The following is a 19,237-nucleotide window of genomic DNA, read 5'->3' as shown; positions in this document are numbered from 1 at the left end:
CGGAAAACAGCTCAAAGATCTTTAGCGTTTCCGGCTGAGGCACTACATAGTGCTCACGACTACTGCGAGGAAATAAGAAAACATTTGCTTAACTATAAGTACTTTAATATAAATTAATATTTATATTTGCGTGAGGACAATTGTTCAAAGAAAGCGATGTACTTATTTTTGACAGGAACATTTATATATTGTATTTTATTTCACTAGAAGAACTCATTTTTATAGCGTAGATACATGTGTAAATATAGTATTTTTTTTAGTGAAATACAATTTACCGTAAGTATTTTCGATCCCGCATTTTTTACTTTTTTTATCACTTTTAAGAGGCGTGACTCTAAACTTAGACGCGTTTTTGCTTAAAAACCATAAACAGCTACAAAATTAAAAACGCCATAATCATGAACTGAATGGTTTTGACGTTACTTTTTTTTTAAAGTAGCGCCAAAAAAAAAACCTTTTACCATCACCAATGACAGATGATGATAACAATGAAACATTGTAGTAGTGGTGGTTCACTGCTGCAGCTATTGCCTATTTTCCTGCTTGGTTATAGACCATCTACTGCCACATTTCCGAACAGTGGCGTGAAAAGTATTATATTTAATAAAAAAGGAAATACAGCTTTTCTTATGTCTCATCTTGTATTTCCCTAAGCCGTATTAAAAAAAACGTTGCGTCTCTTTGTCTTTTACTATAAAACAAAATAGGGGCGACATTTGGAACTACAAGACGAGTGAACTGCTGCCTAGTGACATTTGTTCGCTAAACTAAATAAGGTGCACTAGGGTAACTTCGCCAACGAAGTTTTTGAAAATCGCTAACTGCATACTTTGGCAACACACACGGTACTGCAACGGTTTACAGGGCATATTTTTATATTATCATCGGGGGCAAACAAGCATAGGACCCACCTAATGATAAGCCGTTACGGTAGCCTAAAGGCGCCTCCAACTCCAGAGGTTTTACATGCGGATTGCCGACCCTAACACCCCGCACCCTCGTTGAGCTCTTTGGCTGAGGTTTTCTGTAAGGTGGAGGTATTTCCTAAGTTGGGCTCTGCTCTAGATTTGGAATAACATCCGCTGTGCTACACCACACTAAGCGAGATGACATTATCAGTGGCCATACCTCTCTTTTGGACGTAGTTTGAGGACATACCCCCGGGTCCAACGGTTTAAACTGTTCAAGAATTTGCATGCATTCGATACATTGCTAACTACAGAGTACAATGAATTCAGTCGGACGACCAAATACGAGTACTGGAATGTAACGAAAATCGCAAGCAAGTTCTTGATCCTACAAGGATGGAGCACTGTTGTAACAAAGAAAGTGCTACTAGTTAAGTAGATATCAATCAAAATTACTCTGTTTTTTAAGTTACCCCAAAGTACCTTAGTTTTAGGAAACTAAATATAAAATCAATTAAACTCCCAGAGCTAAAACAAATGGGAGGCAAATAAGGGACGGTTGTTTCAAACTATCTGTCAATAATCGTAACTTGATGTTTGTTTTGATTGGAACGTATTCGTATAGATTTTGGCATCAAGCTGATATGCAATATTTAACGTCTCGTAAAAATACTATATCCGATAAAAAACCTTCATAAGATATGGAAAAGCCATTCAAGCTTAGCAGAGAAGTTTTTAGGAAAATGTTGATATAATATGGCTCAACATCACTTCAACACAATATTCGTGGAGTTGCAGGAGGGTCATTTTTTTGAATTTCAAAACTTAGTAAAACTAAGAAAGACAGACAAAAGGATGGATGAACAGACAGAACTAATAAGGGTTCCGTGTTTGTTACTCTGACTACGGAACCCTAAATATTGTAACTTAGGTCAACAATAGCTAATTCATTTCTAAATTTAGGTTATATAAAATATATCTCAAAAAATTTAAAAAGAAGAAGAAGGTAACGTACCTGGGCCCCAATGTATAATGTAATGAAACACCGTATGATATAAGGGAATGTAAATCACTTAGGATGTTTAAATGTCAATTGAAAACGTTTCTATTAAACAAAATTAAATTACCACCACAATAAGCAATAAGATGTACTGTACTTACTTATTAATTAACTAGGCAATAAGCTGACCCATCTGTCTTTAAGGGAGTTCCCTCTGCCAACAAAGTGCCTTGCAGATTGGCAAAAGAAATAAAATTGTAAAAGCAGGGTTATTTACCAGATTAATTTTTTTTTTTTTTATGTCGGTCAGTTGGAGGACTACATCTTAGAGTTTAATATTTTACTCCTGTTACAGGCCCCATACGGCATAAGTACTAGCAAGCAGCAATATCCTTTTTACTTCTCATGCTCGTAAATTTGAGATTTAAGACGCGTGTAAGCAGCATAAAATTACTTATTATGCTCTAGAGCATAAAGTAAAATCATTATTACATATCTTATTAACTTAGAAATACCCTGCCGGCGCGCTCCCTCGCGCTCCCGTCCGGCCCGAGTTCAATTTTATTTAGTCTTAAACAAATTCGGTAAAATAACCTAAAATATTGGATAGTTTTAAATATTTTACTCACAATAGAAGTGAAAAGTAGAGTATACAAATCGAGCATAAATGCTTCATGTTATCCACATCCTCAACCTATAGGAGGATATGTCCTCGTATGACCTAGTTGTATAATCTACTATTATTGTTCATCAAAAACAGAAAACAAACTACCTGTAGAAATCGGTGGATAACAGGCGGTTTTATAGTCTCCTAAGTTTACTCCTACTGTTACTAAAAATATGTAATACAAGTATTTAAACAACACTATAAAAAGCAAGAATAACTGCTATCGTAATATCTAGGCATTAGGCACTCCACGCCACTTTTAAGATTATTGCCGCCAGTAGACACTGTAGAAGCTTAAGTGTAATTATTTTTATGATAGCTAACGCTAGCAACTGTGTCCTAGTAACATCCATGCTGAAACAGACTTTAGGTGGGTCACATAAGGTTACTAATTGCAATATGTGTTACTAAAAGAAATAGGTTAACGTGTCCGTAGCCTCGAGAAAATCGTCGATGCATAAATCAAAGTGGCCATGTTTACATTTTTTCATCTCTCATGCTCTGAAAATGGGTCAATGTTGTTCTACAAATTGTGCAGAAAGTGATACGTTTCTGTTCTAGAGCATTTTACTTTCCATGTATGCTTTTTAATTATTATTTTACAATACGCAATTAAAATTTGGTTTTAAATGGAGTTGTTGTACAATTTCTATTCTGATATTTAACTGTCTATACCATAAATAACGACACTTTAACCTAAATTGTTAAAAAGTATACTATGTACATAAGTTTTACTTCATAATTTTTTTTAAACACTTCTAATAAAATTCCTCTAATTCGAAAGGAAAAGTAGAGTGCTTAACTCGGGTAAAGGGCATCATTTCAACCTCGGATCGGACTATAGGCGTTCTCACTGCGTTCGAGTGCCAAACTACCTCGACGGAAAGAGTGCCTTTCATTCGTTTGTGAAAAAAACAAATTTTATTCACAATAACAGTATAAATAATGGATAAATAAAGTGGTGCAACTAAAACTAAACTAGGTTAACAACCTACTATTCATTGGGTCAGTAATTATTGACATAAAGATAACAACAGATTTTGGAGGCATTTAAAAATTTAACTATTTTTTATACTAAATGTATGGAAAACATTTTCTCCCGTTTCTTACTTTTTTTTATCGTAACCTGGGTTTTCGTTTAAAAAGTTTTTGATCGTCGATGGAAATGAGATCGACATATTTATTTTCACGTCAGCAGCTCGAACAAGGGTTATTTTCTGCTTAAAAACAGTGAGCAAAATCGCATTTTGCTCAACGAGTGAGACTAAATAACATTCAAGTGACCTTTATTTGAATGTCATTTCAACGTGCGGGCCCTAATACAACTTCGAAATATTTGGATTCTATGGTCTTTGTCCCTTTCACGTCATTAGCAAAAAGAAAGTGACAAAAAAATGCATACGTAATTCAACGGTATATTGACGGTTTATAATAGACCCCCGAACTAAGTCAGACCGCATCATTCCATAACACCCCACGAGTCTTCATTCGTAATAATTAATTAATGAAATAAAAGTTTAAATTTTAATAAAAACACCAAATTTTACGTATTTTATTATATAAACAATCAAAACAATGAAATTATAAAAAAATATGCAATTATTACGCAAAGTAAACGATTCTACTTTTAACGATCTCTACTATAGTTGACAAATAGTAGTATCCGCAATTCGGACCGTGTCTTATAAAGTTTTTTTTGGTAACATTGTTGCTCAAAAAGTGCTACTTTACGTAGCTGTTTAGCCTGCGGAAAGTTGGTTTTCGCGAACTAGTGCTTTTCACTTTTCCAATTTTTTAAAATTTATGACAACTCATTGTTGAGTGTTGATGTTAGTTTCCTTTAAAAGTCTTAATGAACATAAAAACCTACTGTAAATGTAAGAATAGTAAAAACATACATACGAGAATAACATATTTTACAGTACATATGGTGCTACTTTAAAGGGCCATATGTACTGTAAAACGTTGTACGATACATGTGCGAATAGGTAATTCCCAACTCGTGTCGATTTAAAACACTCCCTTTGTCATGTTTTAATTTATCGCCACTCGTTTCGAATTTCATATTTTTCGCACTTGTATCGTAATGTACTATTACTTACCTCTTCATCATTATAACACGTTTATTTTTTAATATTGAATATTGAAAAACCGTTCTTAATGAGCTGTCTGAATGGAACGGAATAGCTGCCGAAACGTCTGTCAAAACCGGCCAAGAGCATGTCGGGCCACGCTCAGTGTAGGGTTCCGTAGTTACTCTTCCGTCACAATAAGCTAAACTGGAGCTTAAAGTATAGTAAATTGTTAACCAAGGGATGAAACGGTACCTTTCACCCGAGTTAAACAAATAGGCAAATTTGCATAATCAGTACCTAATTAAAGTCTTTTTACTATGAAGGGAAAACTTTTTGCGATAACTCAAAAACAGCTAAACTGATCATGTCCGCTATAGTTTTCATTTAATGTCTTTCTTAAGCTCTACTTCCACGATTTTTTCATATTTTTTGGACCTATGGTTCAAAAGTTAGAGGGGGGGGGGACACATTTTTTTTTCTTTTGGAGCGATTATCTCCGAATATATTCACTTTATCAAAAAATGTTTCTTGAAAACCCCTATTAGTTTTGAAAGACCTTTCCAACGATACCCCACACTCTAGGGTTGAAGCGAAAAAAAAAATCACCCCCACTTTACGTGTAGGGGAGGTACCCTAAAAAAATTTAATTTTTAGATTTTATTGTACGACTTTGTCGGCTTTATTGATTTATATATCCATGCCAAATTTCAGCTTTCTAGCACTAACGACCACGGAGCAAAGCCTCGGACACACAGACAGACAGACAGACAGACAGACAGACGGACATGGCGAAACTATAAGGGTTCCGTTTTATGCCATTTGGCTACGGAACCCTAAAAAGAGGCGTTTTTGTTACTACAAGCATGTTTGAAGTTTCCAAAGGCAATATTCGATATTGTTTTTATACAATTTAAATATACGATACACAAATAATCGTAAATAACGATACTTAGGTAATAATAGAAAATGCATAAAAAAAGTTGTTGTTTTTCTTATTTTTTTCGCAACTGTATTAAAAACGTCGTTCGATGCGCGTGCGAAAATGTCATTCTTCACTCGTACCGAGTCTTACCACTCGCCTACGGCTCGTGACGTAATGTCATACTTTCCGCACTAGCAACGAAATGTACTACAGGTATTTTTTTTACTAAAAAAAGTTGTCGATTGAACTGTTAATTGATGTTCGTTATTTATATATCCGTATTATTTTATAGAAATTTCTTTCAGTTTGTTTTAATGCTTAAATTAAACTTAATTGTTAGAATACCTACAGAAAACATAAGTGAAAATGAAACAGTGATGAAGACGGATTATTTTTTTTCAGGTTGTATTTTTACCTTCCAAATATATTCTCACAGCTGACGTGAAATTTTTTGTGTACTACGAGATCAAAGTTATTTACATCTCGTAAGTTATTTACATTATTAGAGTTTTTCGCTTGCACGGGACTCAAAATAAGCACTCGAAGAAATATCAATCTTTGCTCTCTTGTACAAATAACTATTTTATGAAAATTACAATTTTGTCGCTGGCTGTATATGTAAATGCCAATCGACATTAATTTAAAAGTAAGGGAATGTCAACTTCTTCCTAAGACCAAATTCGCACAGCAGCAAGGGATTGGGTAGCTGCCTGCAGTCCCCTATTTACAAAATCCACCATAAATGTACCATAATTATGGCAGAATAAAGCCCAGAACGGACTGAGCATATAATAGGCCATTATTGGAGCGTTTGATCTAAATTGCTTTCATGTATTTTCCGAATACCTATACGTTATATTTCAAAATAAATATACTTCTTATGCTTAAATATACTGCTCATTTCAAATTTAAAGATTTTTTTTTATTTGTTTTTGCCTTAAGACATAAAAGGGTCACTCTTCAAAAATTGTTTATTCATATCATTCCTTTGTCGATTTTTATTTGTACAAATATTGACCATGTTTCAATAAAATATGGAATTTAATTTAAATATAAGTCCATCGGTGGAATAGGTATCACTTTTGGTCCAATTATGTATAATAACAGCAACTTGAAGAGCTCGAGATGACAAAGTAAATAACAAATAAACGCAAGTGTAAGTACTCGATACAGTTCACTAAAATATTTGAATAATGAAAGGTACTCAGTAGAACAGAATATCTAAAGTGTGGAATCCTGTTGTAATTTTCCTACTCGTTATGTTTTTATTAAAACTTTCATTTCATTTTTCTCGTATGTAGGTCGTAGTTAGGTCAATTGAATCCAAATACCGGTATCGGCAAAACTTTAAACGAATACCAAATTTTACGAACAAAGAGGAATGTTTGTAGGTACCGTTAACTAACTGTTCTTGACTGGTCTGATGTTGTTTGTTTAACCATTTTGTAAATTATTAATTGAAAAAGGGATGAAATGCATCGTTTAATAAGTGTTTAAGGCTCGAAGGATTTAACAACTGGAGTCGCCTCTAAGAGCCCTCCGTCGAAAACCTCGGCCAATGGTCATGTATTATATAGACTGACGTTTATCTGATATGGCTATTTGTACGTTACGTACATTTGATTTGACCCTCTTCTGCAAAAGCGGCAGACTGTTTTGTACATAAAATTACAGACAAGGCGTCTCCAATTGTTAAATCTTCCAAGTTTTAAGGACATGTCGATTATTTATAGAGAAATTTGAAACAATAAGACCAGAGATCCGTTTCACAAACAATATCTTTAAAAAAATTAGGGGTTAAAAAGTCTTCCTTTAATATTATAAGTAGGTAATAAGCTTCCGTGAAACGAATGCCGCTGTAAATAAAGAGCCCCAGCAGTAATAAATAAATATTGGACAATATTACACAAACATCTTATCCCACATTATTATTAGTACAACAGATGAATTAACAATCAAAACATATCAGAGTAGAATGTTATAGTCATGTATTTCACTAAATTTCACATGTCCCAATCAGCGCGAGCGTTCTTCAGGGTCGTGTATCTACAGTTACAAACTATAATAAATTGTTAAATCAGAATCGGGTTCTAGTTATACGTATTATTTACTGCAAGTTTACTATTTTATGTTTCAAAATGTAAAGTTAAAAAATTAAAAAAAAACTGTACAGTACGTACATAGCGTAAAAGCTAATTTTAAACCGGACCCGAGACGTTGCATTTTTCTATTTGTTATATTCCAAAGTATTATTTTTGGAATAAATTGCATTTTGTCGTTGCATTTTTCTAATGTCGCCTGGTCACCATTGTATTTGTTACGAGAAAACCCTTTTTTTAAATCACTATTATTGTAGAATTATTTCGGTCAAACACATTTTATACTATGCTTTTAACTCATCCGCGTCTTTCCTGTAGACATCGCAAAGTTAAGGGAATCAAAAGCTAATTTTTACGGCACATCTTTACAGACAGAATACATTTTTTTCGTAAATTAAATTAAATTATAAAATAAATAATAAAATAATAATTGACGGGGTATTCTTATACGTAAGTATACGAGTATCAATATACTCGTATGTATCGTCATATCGTATGTCCTGACTGACTGATTCAACGCAGAGCCGAAAATACAAACGCTAGAATTTGAATTTGAACACTAGATTGCATTTATAAAGTGACAAAAGATAAGAAGCAGTTTTTGAAAAATTCAACCCCTCAGAGGGTTAAAAAGGGGTTGAACGTTTGTAAGGCGTTCAAGATTTATTTTAAGCTTGGAATTTCAAACTTCGTGAAAAGGTATTATCGACGAAGTCGTGGGCAACAGTATATACTTATGTAATATTTCCTTAATTTGCTACAATTCATTTTATTTTCAGGTTTAAGTCTAGTTTTAACGGTATAATATTATAGTTTAATTTAGTTGGTTTATATGTAAGAGCTACCAATACATACATATATATATTAAGCACACTCTAAACATCGATAAATTACGTATAATATTATATAAAATACAACTTGCAGAAGTATTGAAAGCTTTGATTATTTCTGTTAACTACTATTTTTTTAAATAAATAACAATAAATATAACGGCTTGAAAATAAAGGACTAAAGAATCAAAGGGGGAAATTTATGTACTACCTAAAGGTAGGGTCTGAGGTTCTGTTTATTTAATAATATTAACTAAAAGGTTTCTTCTGCAAATCTACCGCTGTTAAGCCTCTGTGCTGCAAAAATAGGTATCAAAACACAACCTAAAAAAAATATTGAATGGAAAAAATGGAGTAAAGTATTTTTAACTAAATCTACGTAACGATATAGGTTTGGGTGTAAATCAATTAATTTCACCAACTCCATCAAAACCATCGTGATTCCACGCTTTAAAATAAGGTGTTATGCAAATAAATAAGTATATTGATATGTCGAGTTAGGTAGGTTAATATGAGAAAAATAATGTTATGAGTATCTATAAAAAGACGGTATGTGGGTGTAATCCAAAAACCCTCATGACAAAGAATTGTTTGTGTAGGTCTATTAATATACCTATTTGAGAATATTTTTGTGAAATTTCTTTGAAAAAACGTCCTTCCTTGAAAGGTGAGCATTTTATATGATTTACTTACACACAAATGTATTTTTAATTACGTTATCCAATGTTACAATCAAATTACATACTTTTGTTAGAAAAAAACTAAAAAGCTAAACTAAATTACTTAACCAAATGTCAATAATACATTTGTTTTTGATAGCCAATTTTCCGCCGAGACCGGCTTGTCAAAGCATTACATATTATGGACAAACGGCACCAATTATAAATACCTTTGTCTTCATCTTAAGCTTTTATCAACAATTTCATTCTTGATTCATAACTTCAAAGGGTCTAGCAGGCTATGGAAGGAGAAGTGGCCCCTGTGACGAATATCGGATTTTTATAATGTCATTTGTTGGCTATCTTATAATATAGAAACACCTTAACTTTCAGCCCCCTATCTTGAACCGTCACCGAGATAATGTGAAAAACATCATTTTATCTCACTTCTCCTGAACTTTATAAGGTAAGTAGGAGTGTAGCTCAGATTTTTTTTAAATATTTAATTCCGTGAAAAAGTAATGATTAAAATGTCAGAGATTTTATTGACAGCACGTTTCAAGTATTTGTAACACCTATGGAAAAAAATCACATAAACTTCAATTAGTATTAGCTACTACCATACGAAGACATTTTAATCATATTTTTTTCAGGGAATTTAATATTTTAAAAAATCTGAGTTACACTCCTACTTATTCTTTGCAGCTATAATTTGGTTTCATTCCTCTAGCTACTATGTAATAGTTTAGGAGAAAAACGACTTTGAAAAATGTGTCCTTAAAATGACGTTTTTGAAATTATCTCGGTGACCGTTCAAGATAGGGGGCTGAAAGTAAAGGTGTTTCTATATTATAAAATAGCCAACAAATGACATTATAAAAATCCGATATTCATCACAGGGGCCACTTCTCCTTCCTTAGCCTTCTAGACCCTTTCGAAATTATCAAATAAGTGGGGGTCGCGTCGTTCAAGCTGAAGTGAAACAAATTACGTTTTTGTCGTTTATTCTTATAATTTTATTAAATTCTTCAACATCGTTTTATCGTGGTTGTCACCCTGACCACACAAAACTTTTTTTTAAATATCCGAGATATAGCAATCAACGCACTTAGCGCTGGAAGTCGCTAGCATTATGCTGAGATGGCACTTTCTCTTTTCTATGTTTAATTTAGGGTTTCGTAGGCGAAATGGCAAAAACCGAACCTCTTATTTCACCCTTGTTCTATCATGTCCGTCCGTCCGGCCATATGTTAGAATCATGTATCTCAAAAACTATAAAGTATATTTGAACGAAATTTGGAACATAGGTGTATTTTGTAAGACGCTACTAAGTTTAGAACAACACAAGCATAAAAAATATCTTTTTTTTTTAGGGGCGCACTGCATTAGACTGTAACATTACTAAACGTGTAAAGAAATTACACCGTGTGTCTAACCGTATAGATGACGTTTGGATATTAAGTGCAACTGCATTACTGCTACGGCATCGGCGTCGTTGTTGCCGGCAGTAATGCGGCGGCGAACTTTACTGATTTTATTAAGTAAATTGAGAAATACAGCGGCAACACAGTGTCATTTATTTAGGACAAATTAATTTAGCCCGAAAGGCACCGGATGTCCACTTTATGGAATGAAATTAAAATGAAAACACTTTTTTCAGAGCTTTTAATTGAAAGTAAACGACATTCTATTTATTTAGTACGCTACAGCATTTTCGCATAATGTGCTACAATGGGTCTTACAACATAAACGACCAAAGAAGCGTTTAATTGAAGTTGTCGAATGCCGATGCTAGTATAGTTATTACTACGAAATGATATCGAAAATACCTTAATAGCGTCCTTCTGTTGCGCTGCGACCCCTTCGCCAGCCACAATAGCGAACTTATTCCAATTGAAAGCCTTCAACAGGGCCATGACGGACTTGCTGATCTTGAAGGCCGGGGGCAGAGTCCGCGCGAACGTAACGCCCAGGCTTACGCCCGCTTCACGGTCCGTTGCTCTGTCATCGCGCTTTGGGCTGTCATCCGCACATTTCTGGAACAAATAGAGAAAATATATACTAAGTCAGGTCATAAGTTTTGTCACAAACATTTTTACTGATTAAAAAACTATAGGAACAAATCCCTAATTATTCACATATGGGTTGAAAGCTTATTCAATGCAGAAATATTTACAATATACTTTAGCGTAATTTGCTGTCTGAGTTTTGCATAATAAAATTCTATGTAATATTTAGATTTTTTTAACAAAAAAAACATGCAAAAAGTACGCGACTTGATCAAGTCGATATGATATTGAGAATATCGGTGTGATATTGATCCCTATTTATTTTTCTTTTCTACATGGTTGAATCTGACATGAAACAAAAGCTGGATCTTTTATCTTTCTAAATATGTAATTCATGTGTATTGGACTGCCATAATTGCAACAAGTTTGAAGAGTAAGCTGAAGTAAAGACATTTACATAAACTGGTCACTCACGTATTTTAAGTCAAAAACACGAGTGCTAAATTGCTAGTGCGCCCGCGCTCTAATGTCCATCTGGCTCTAATCAGCTTGATGCATGATGGTATTAAGTAATTGTATTGCCTTCTGTACCAAGCGCATCTGTGACCAGCGCTAAGGACGAATATACTCCATAATTATGCAATGTAATAATGGAGCAACGTCTGAATAAGTGTGCCATGTCCCCCTGCCCCGCCACCGAGTGCGTATTTTAAAGTGACCAAGCACGCCTTGAATATTCGGATTACAAAAAGTGGCTACAAATTGAAAAAAAAAAGTATTCTTTTTATTTCAATGTATTCTTTTTATGTCACTAATTTTGTCTGGGTTAGTGTTTTTAATAACTATTACAAATTTCAAATTGATAGCTTAAGTGGCTCTCGAGATATTTAGCGATGTGACTAGATGTGTTTAGACAGACAGACAGACGGACGGACAGAGTCGCACCATAAGGGTTCCTTTTGTACCTTTTTGGTATGGAACCCTAAAAATAGATAGTTATTAAATACTAAGGCCGTATTTTGACCATTTGTTAATTACTAATAATTTTATTTTTATTATGGGTTCGATTTGATTGAATCTTAACTACGAGTACATTGACTAGTTCTGACCAAAAAAATAATAATCTTAGCAAACGTTGTGCTTTCTTGGCGTTTTAATAATAAATGTGACTCAGAATGTACCCATGTTAAGCGGAATATTTCACGCTTCAGCCAAGAGAGGGACCGAATATTCGTTATTCGGCCAAATCTCTACTTAGAACAAACAAGTACCTAATAAAAGTTAATGATGAAGTTTACTCTCCAGAAAGTCCCTAGGGGAGCGTAGACATTGTTTATTGACGCTAACGCGGTATAGGTGACCCTGATCTTGGGAGTTGATTACGTACGAGTGGATTGACCTAAATCTTAATGAACATTGAACTATTTACTCTTAGTCTACTTTTAGGATATACACGTTTCATACTGGTGACAGTGGTGATACAAATCTGACAGTCTGAACGTAGGGAGTAAATGCCTGCGATTCTTTAATGATTTATAGATAGGTATTTATAGATAGGTAAATAGACACTTAAACGTTAAAGTCCCGCGCGATTTCCATATCTGCCGTCATAAGTTTCGCGCAGCAGCGCACCATATATATTTTATTCTCTTTTAACCTGGCTTTGCGCTCTCTATTCATAAACATAATTTCAATACCTATAATCGGTCGACAATTTATCAGTCAAATGTATTGCTAGTACAGTCACGTCTGAAAACACCGACACAATCGAAGTGCCAAAAATATGTATACAAGACATTATATTAGTAGAAATAGAATAGAAATAGAATTTGTTTTATTCATAAACACACAAACAGAAATAGACAGACATAAAAGAGAACATAGTGAGAGTAAAGTGTCACGAAATGGCCTCATCTCAGCATGTTGCTGGCGACTTCCAGCGCTGATCTTCCGATGAGACCATCGAGTGCGAAGTAATCACGGAAGGTAACAGAAAAAAGGAAAGAAACATAAAATAAACATGACGAACATACTTAACACTAAATAAAATTGCACGGACGAAACGAACGTCCAGTCTGTACCGGTCCGGTCGGATCGTATCGTGGTGCGGCATTAAGCGTGCGCAACTAGCGCCAGGTCAGCGGTAGCTACACGAATTAAATCCAGTGACAGATTTGACAAACATAATAATAAGATGAAACTCATAATCTCAATCCGTTTTCGATCATGAAAACCATAAAACAAAGTTGACTAAAATATGTAAACAAAAGAAAAACTAATAGTAGCATAATCAGCTTAAATAAAATAACGATTATAAGGATGGTGTGTGGGGAATGGTGTCGATTCCATTGCGGAAGGAGCAAAAACATTGTGGTAAGTAATAATAGTCTTGACTACAGGCAACTTGTTTCCAATCTGCAGGTTTCCTGGTTAAGCTGGTGATTGAGCAAGTACTGTTTAAGCTTTGTCTTAAAACTATGAATACTTTGCAGGTTTCTCACTGGCGGCGGAACATTGTTCCAACAGCGGGATGCAGAATACTTAAAACTTCCTCGGAAAGCGGCTGAGGCATGACGCGGCGTCAACAGATGAATTCCACAATCACGGCGCTCGCGGAGCTTAATGCAAGATAGCTTCTTGAAAAGATATGCAGGAGTTTTATAGTTCAGTACGCCAAAGAGCAAACAAGCTAAGTGAAGTTTACGGCGGTGTTGCATTTTAAGGATCTTATGGCTATTCAGATACGGAGTCACGTGATATCATAGTGTAGTGTATACATATTTTTGGCACTTTGTCCGCATCGATATTTTCAGATATGACCGTACCTTTATTCTGGTGCACCGCATTTAAATATAGAGCTCGTCAAGTTATCATGCTTTGTTCGGTTCAATAATGGACTTTTCAAGGATGAAAAGCTAAAACAGAAATCTACGTTTTCGTGAAATAATTAATATTCGGAGTACAATAGGCTTGCTATCGGTAATAGGTACTAGGTATCAGTATCACGTTCTATTAATACAACAAAGGGAAAACAAATGTACGTTTGACCTATACATTGTATAGTATCAAATTTGAAAGGGAGAACTTAGTAATTTAAAAATGAGAATGCTTAATGAGAATGCTACCACCAAACTCTCCCGAAGCAAGTGCAAATTATAAGTGAATGGAAGACCTTTTTAAGGCTTATGGGCGGCGAGAGGATATATATGTTTTGGCGAAACAATTCTAAATGTAAATAGAACATTAATTCAAAGGTCAGGGTATATATGAGTTTTCCCGCCGATGAGCAAATCGAGGCCGAAACATTTAGTTACACAAGTTTGGTAATTCCGGATTCGGCCGATTAATGGAAATTGGATAATGCCCATACAGATCATCTCGAAAATTTGCGAGAAAATACCACCTAAACACCAATACGAGTATAAAGCTCTCCTTATAATAATGTATAGTAAATTAGACTTGGTTTGAGAAAGAAAGAAATAGTTATGATACATTTATGTTTTACAATTTTTTTTAGGTATTCAGTTTATGGTTTTGGATTAAAACAGTTTTTACAGTACATATGGTGCTACTTTACCGCACTAGTGCGAAAATTAGCATATTACGTTACAGTGTCGAACATTTAAAGGGCCATATGTAGCTACTGTAAAACGTTGTACGATACATGTGCGAATAGGTAATTCGCAACTCCTGTCGATTTAAAACACTCCCTTCGGTCGTGTTTTAATTTATCACCACTCGTTTCGAATTTTCTATTTTTCGCACTTGTATCGTAATGTACTATTTTAGTACATAAGGTGCTACTTTTCCGCACTAGTGCGTGAATTAGCACATTATGTAACTATGTCGAAGCTTTAAAGAGCTATGTACTGAAAAACGTACGATACACGTGCGAATAGGTAATTCGCACTTGTATCGTAAATAACTATTTTCGTCTACTGAAAAGTCATGACAATGCACAAGTATGTTTTGGAAATCGCAACGACGATATGTTAAATGGTACAACATAAATTATTAGATAAAATACAACGATGAAAAAAAACATTAAACACTAAAATAGACTTTCATTAGTTATAATGCCGCGGCAATCAGTGCCGTGGCAATATGTTAGACAGTCGATATACCTATACAAAAATACAATACAACGTCATTTTAACATTACGCTTTTGTTTTTTCCAGCAGCGTGCGCTGCCTTCGGACATATAGAAATAAATTGACTAGTCGTTACGTGCCCCTCCAAACATTAAATCTATGATGACCTTAACACAACATGTTACAACTTCTCAAAGTCGTACGGAACTCAATTCCGATTTCATCAAGAAGCAATTCAGTTTAAAAGTAAATTCCATGCTCTTGCGAGTTAAACGGAAGCTACCTTCTCGTGTATGTAACTTTCCACTTTAATATCCGCCTGTGTTCCAGATTTATCAAGTATATCTATTAGAAATACGAGGCGTATTCTAATTGTAATAACAGGTGTTGAATTTGATCTGGGTGTGTAATGGATATTATCTGTCATGACAATTCTTCAACCAGAAATTATATACATAATAAATCAAGATCAAATTCATAACCTGTTGATGCAATCAGAAATTTCCTGTTGAATTTCAAAGCGGGGAAGTCGTGTCAAGTTTTTTTTGCACATTTGTTGAAAGGACTAACGTGGATGTGTGCAACTACTGAAATAGTACATTTCGATGCTAGTGCGGAAAGTATGTCATTACTTATGTACCTACTGTATTATGAAGAATGACATTTCCGTACCTGTATCAAACGACGTTTTTTAATACAGTTGCGAAAAAATAAGAAAAACAACAAGTACTTTTTTATGCATGTTCTATAAGATAGAAACAATTGTAAATATAAAATATTATACTATTATTACCTAAGTATCGTTATTTACAATTATTAGAGTATCGTGTGTTTAAATTGTACGAAAACAATATCGAATGTTGCCTTTGGAAACTTAAAACATTCTTGCAGTCAGAAAATCGCCTCTGCTTTGACAGACGTTTCGGCAGCTATTCCGTTCTCTTCCGACAACTTATTAAGAACGGTTTTTGAATATTCAATATTAAAAAATAAACGTGTTATAATCATGTTATAATGATGAAGAGGTAAGTAATAAAATATGTTATATGTATATTTTTATTATTCTTACATTTACAGTAGGTTTTTATGTTCATTAAGACTTTTAAAGGAAACTAACTTTAACACTCATCAATAAGTAGTCATGAATTGGAACACGTGGAAAAGTAAAAAGCACTAGTTCGCGAAATCCAAGTTTCCGCACGCTAAACAGCTCCGTAAAGTAGCACTTTTTGAGCAACTGTATTAAAAAATTAGTTTAAACATTCTTTTCATTTCTCATGCTCTAAAAACGGGTCATTGTTGTTCAAAAAATGATAAATAGGAATCCACAATGCCTGAAAACTCGCCTCTTTAATCAATGTGTCCTGCCCACCATGACATACGGTGCCAAGACAATCGAGACATGGACTCTCACTAAGCAGGCTGTGCATAAAATACAAGTAGCACAGAGAGCCATGGAGCGCGCCATGCTCGGCATGAGTGGGGAATGTCGAGATCCGACGGCGCACCAAGGTGCGAGACGTGGGTGACGTCATTACCAAGCTAAAATGGAATTAGGCGGGACATGTTGCCAGGCAAAGTGATGGCAGGTGGACTAAAATATTGACATATTGGTGGCCGCTTTCGGATGAAAGAAGCGCCTGGCGTCCGTTGGCTCGTTGGGTGGATGACATTGACAAAAATCGCGGGACACTTCTGGATGCGACTGGCCCAGGACCGGGATAAGTGGCGTACACGAAGAGAGGCCTATGCTCAGCAGTGGGCGACTGGAGGCTAAAAATGAAATGAACCACCGAACGTCTTGCTCTATAAGCCACTATTGACATAGGCGAATCATAAATTTGATAGAAGCCATTTCTTAAAACATGTCAATTTTTTTTTATTACAATCAGAATATCCCTTAAGATGTTTGATACGCGTCCTCGCTCCCTGTACAGCTACAGAGTGATATCACATTATTTATTCAATCTGTGTACTCACTGTGTATTCAGTAAAAGAGTACAGTAAACAAAACAAATTTACATGGTAAAATACCCCGTTACAATAGTATTCATAACAAAACGAAATATTAGGTTTTTTTTTTCATTTGAATTCAGTTGGTATTTTATTTTTGTTTCTTAGACATGAAATTGCTTAATCTTCTTCTTCCTCGCGATGTCACGGCATTTTGCCATGGCTCATGGGAGCCTGGGCTCCGCTTGACAACTAATCCCAAGATTTGGCGTAGGCACTAGTTTTTACGAAAGCGACTGCCATCTGACCTTCCAACCCAGAGGGTAAACTAGGCCTGGTTGGGATTAATCCGGTTTCCTCACGATGTTTTCCTTCACCGAAAAGCGACTGGTAAATATCAAATGGTATATTCCGTACATAAGTTCCGAAAAACTCATTGGTACGAGCCGGGTTTGAACCCGCGACCTCCGGATTGCAAGTCACACGCTCTTACCGCTAGGCCACCAGCGCTCCAGCTCCAATGAAATTGCTTAATGTTATTATTAAATTTGAATATTAATTATTGAACGTTTTTAATTTTTTTTTTTTTACTTTTTATGTTATATGTACTAAGAATGTTTATATTATAACATCGATCAACCGAATTAATGGATCGGAATATTGATGAACGGATTATGTATGACAATACAAGCTGTTATTATGGTTATCTGACGAATTTCATCAAGTCCGATAAACAGCACAAATAGGTCTGGAATCCTAATAATGACTGTGTGTAAAGTTATTACTCACATGGAATAAATAGGAGTTTCCAGGCCACTGGGCATCATTATGTTTATGTATCATCGAGGCCGAAAAACGGCACAACGAAACTACTAACTTAGCTCAGTATTCAAAGAGTGACTGTAAAGAATTGTACTCATATATAATATAAGCAGGAGGTTCCAAGCTGCCAGTTTCGCCTCGACATGGCATGCATCATCAAACCCGAAACGGTACAACTAAGTTACCTCAGTCTTCACTTATTATAAAATGCAGCGGGAATTTTTAAACCTCCGCCAGCTTGGCTTCGGTATGGCACGTGTCACGTGTCATCGGGGCCGAAATACCTACAGCACACCTACTTAATAACGTATCTTAGTGTGCACTTATTATTAATGGCAAGTACTTACATGGGATATAAGCGGTAGGTTCCAAGCTGCCGCCAGCTTCGCCTCAGTATGGCACGTGTCATCGGGGCCGAAAAACGCCACAACACCCAAGTCTCGCATCTGAGTCATCACTCTGAAACAATAATCACAAATCAACGTTAAAAAATTTGACTCACTCTTAGTCTAACAATATTTACGTACCTACAGTCAGCATCAAATAATTAATGACGGCCAAAGTGGCCAAATAATTCACATTCATATTTCTATGGTAACAAAGGTGTGTGATATATTTGACCACTGGCCGTCACTATCTACTTATATATGTTGTTAACTTTACGTGTATATGCAACGTGGTTTGCTAGAAAAGTACTTAAAAATATAAACAAATGAACTATCACTTTTTTTTGCTCACATCACATTTGTATTTGCTCACAAAATTCCATACCAATTTAGGCAGGTACCGAAAATAAAATAGAGATTTTTCTTTTATAAAAGGTCAAGCGTTTTACTTTGAGTATAGCCATAGAGCCTTTGAAGAATAATAACGTGCATTAAGAATAATGAGGTTAAAAACCGAGGAGAGAGAGGTATATAATATAACATATAAACGTGAAAATTAAAAAACCAAACTGCCAAAATCAAACAGACCCCGCTCTCGCAGCGAAACAATTACGTTTGATTGGACGTCGCGCGACGCTGGCAATACTGATTGACCTACGGGATCTACAACGTTTCAAGTCTACTAAAACAACATTTCGTTCCGAATACACACTTTTATAACTTAGTCTTTTAGTCTTTGCCCCCAACTTCGTTCGTTTAATATTTTGGATAGGACCAAATGGTGGGAAAGATGGGATACCTTTGACCAGCATTAG

General features: G+C 35.1%; 1 protein-coding gene across 1 annotated transcript in view; it reads right to left on the bottom strand.

Moving 5' to 3' along the window:
- The window catches only part of LOC133522294 (guanylate cyclase 32E-like), a 204,658-nt gene extending 186,064 nt beyond the window's left edge, over nucleotides 1-18,594 (bottom strand). The window contains exons 1-2 of the mRNA XM_061857577.1: nucleotides 18,384-18,594; nucleotides 10,990-11,196 (exon numbers count right to left, since the gene is read on the bottom strand). Of these exons, the coding sequence (XP_061713561.1) occupies nucleotides 10,990-11,196; nucleotides 18,384-18,491 (315 nt within the window). The 5' untranslated portion in view covers nucleotides 18,492-18,594. The remainder of the gene's footprint in view (nucleotides 1-10,989; nucleotides 11,197-18,383) is intronic.
- Between the last annotated feature and the right edge of the window lie 643 nt (nucleotides 18,595-19,237).

The sequence above is a fragment of the Cydia pomonella genome, chromosome 10 (assembly GCF_033807575.1).
Source record: "Cydia pomonella isolate Wapato2018A chromosome 10, ilCydPomo1, whole genome shotgun sequence".
Lineage (NCBI taxonomy): Eukaryota > Metazoa > Arthropoda > Insecta > Lepidoptera > Tortricidae > Cydia > Cydia pomonella.
Note: the sequence above shows the minus strand (reverse complement) of the source record. Positions and strands in the feature narration are given on the sequence as shown.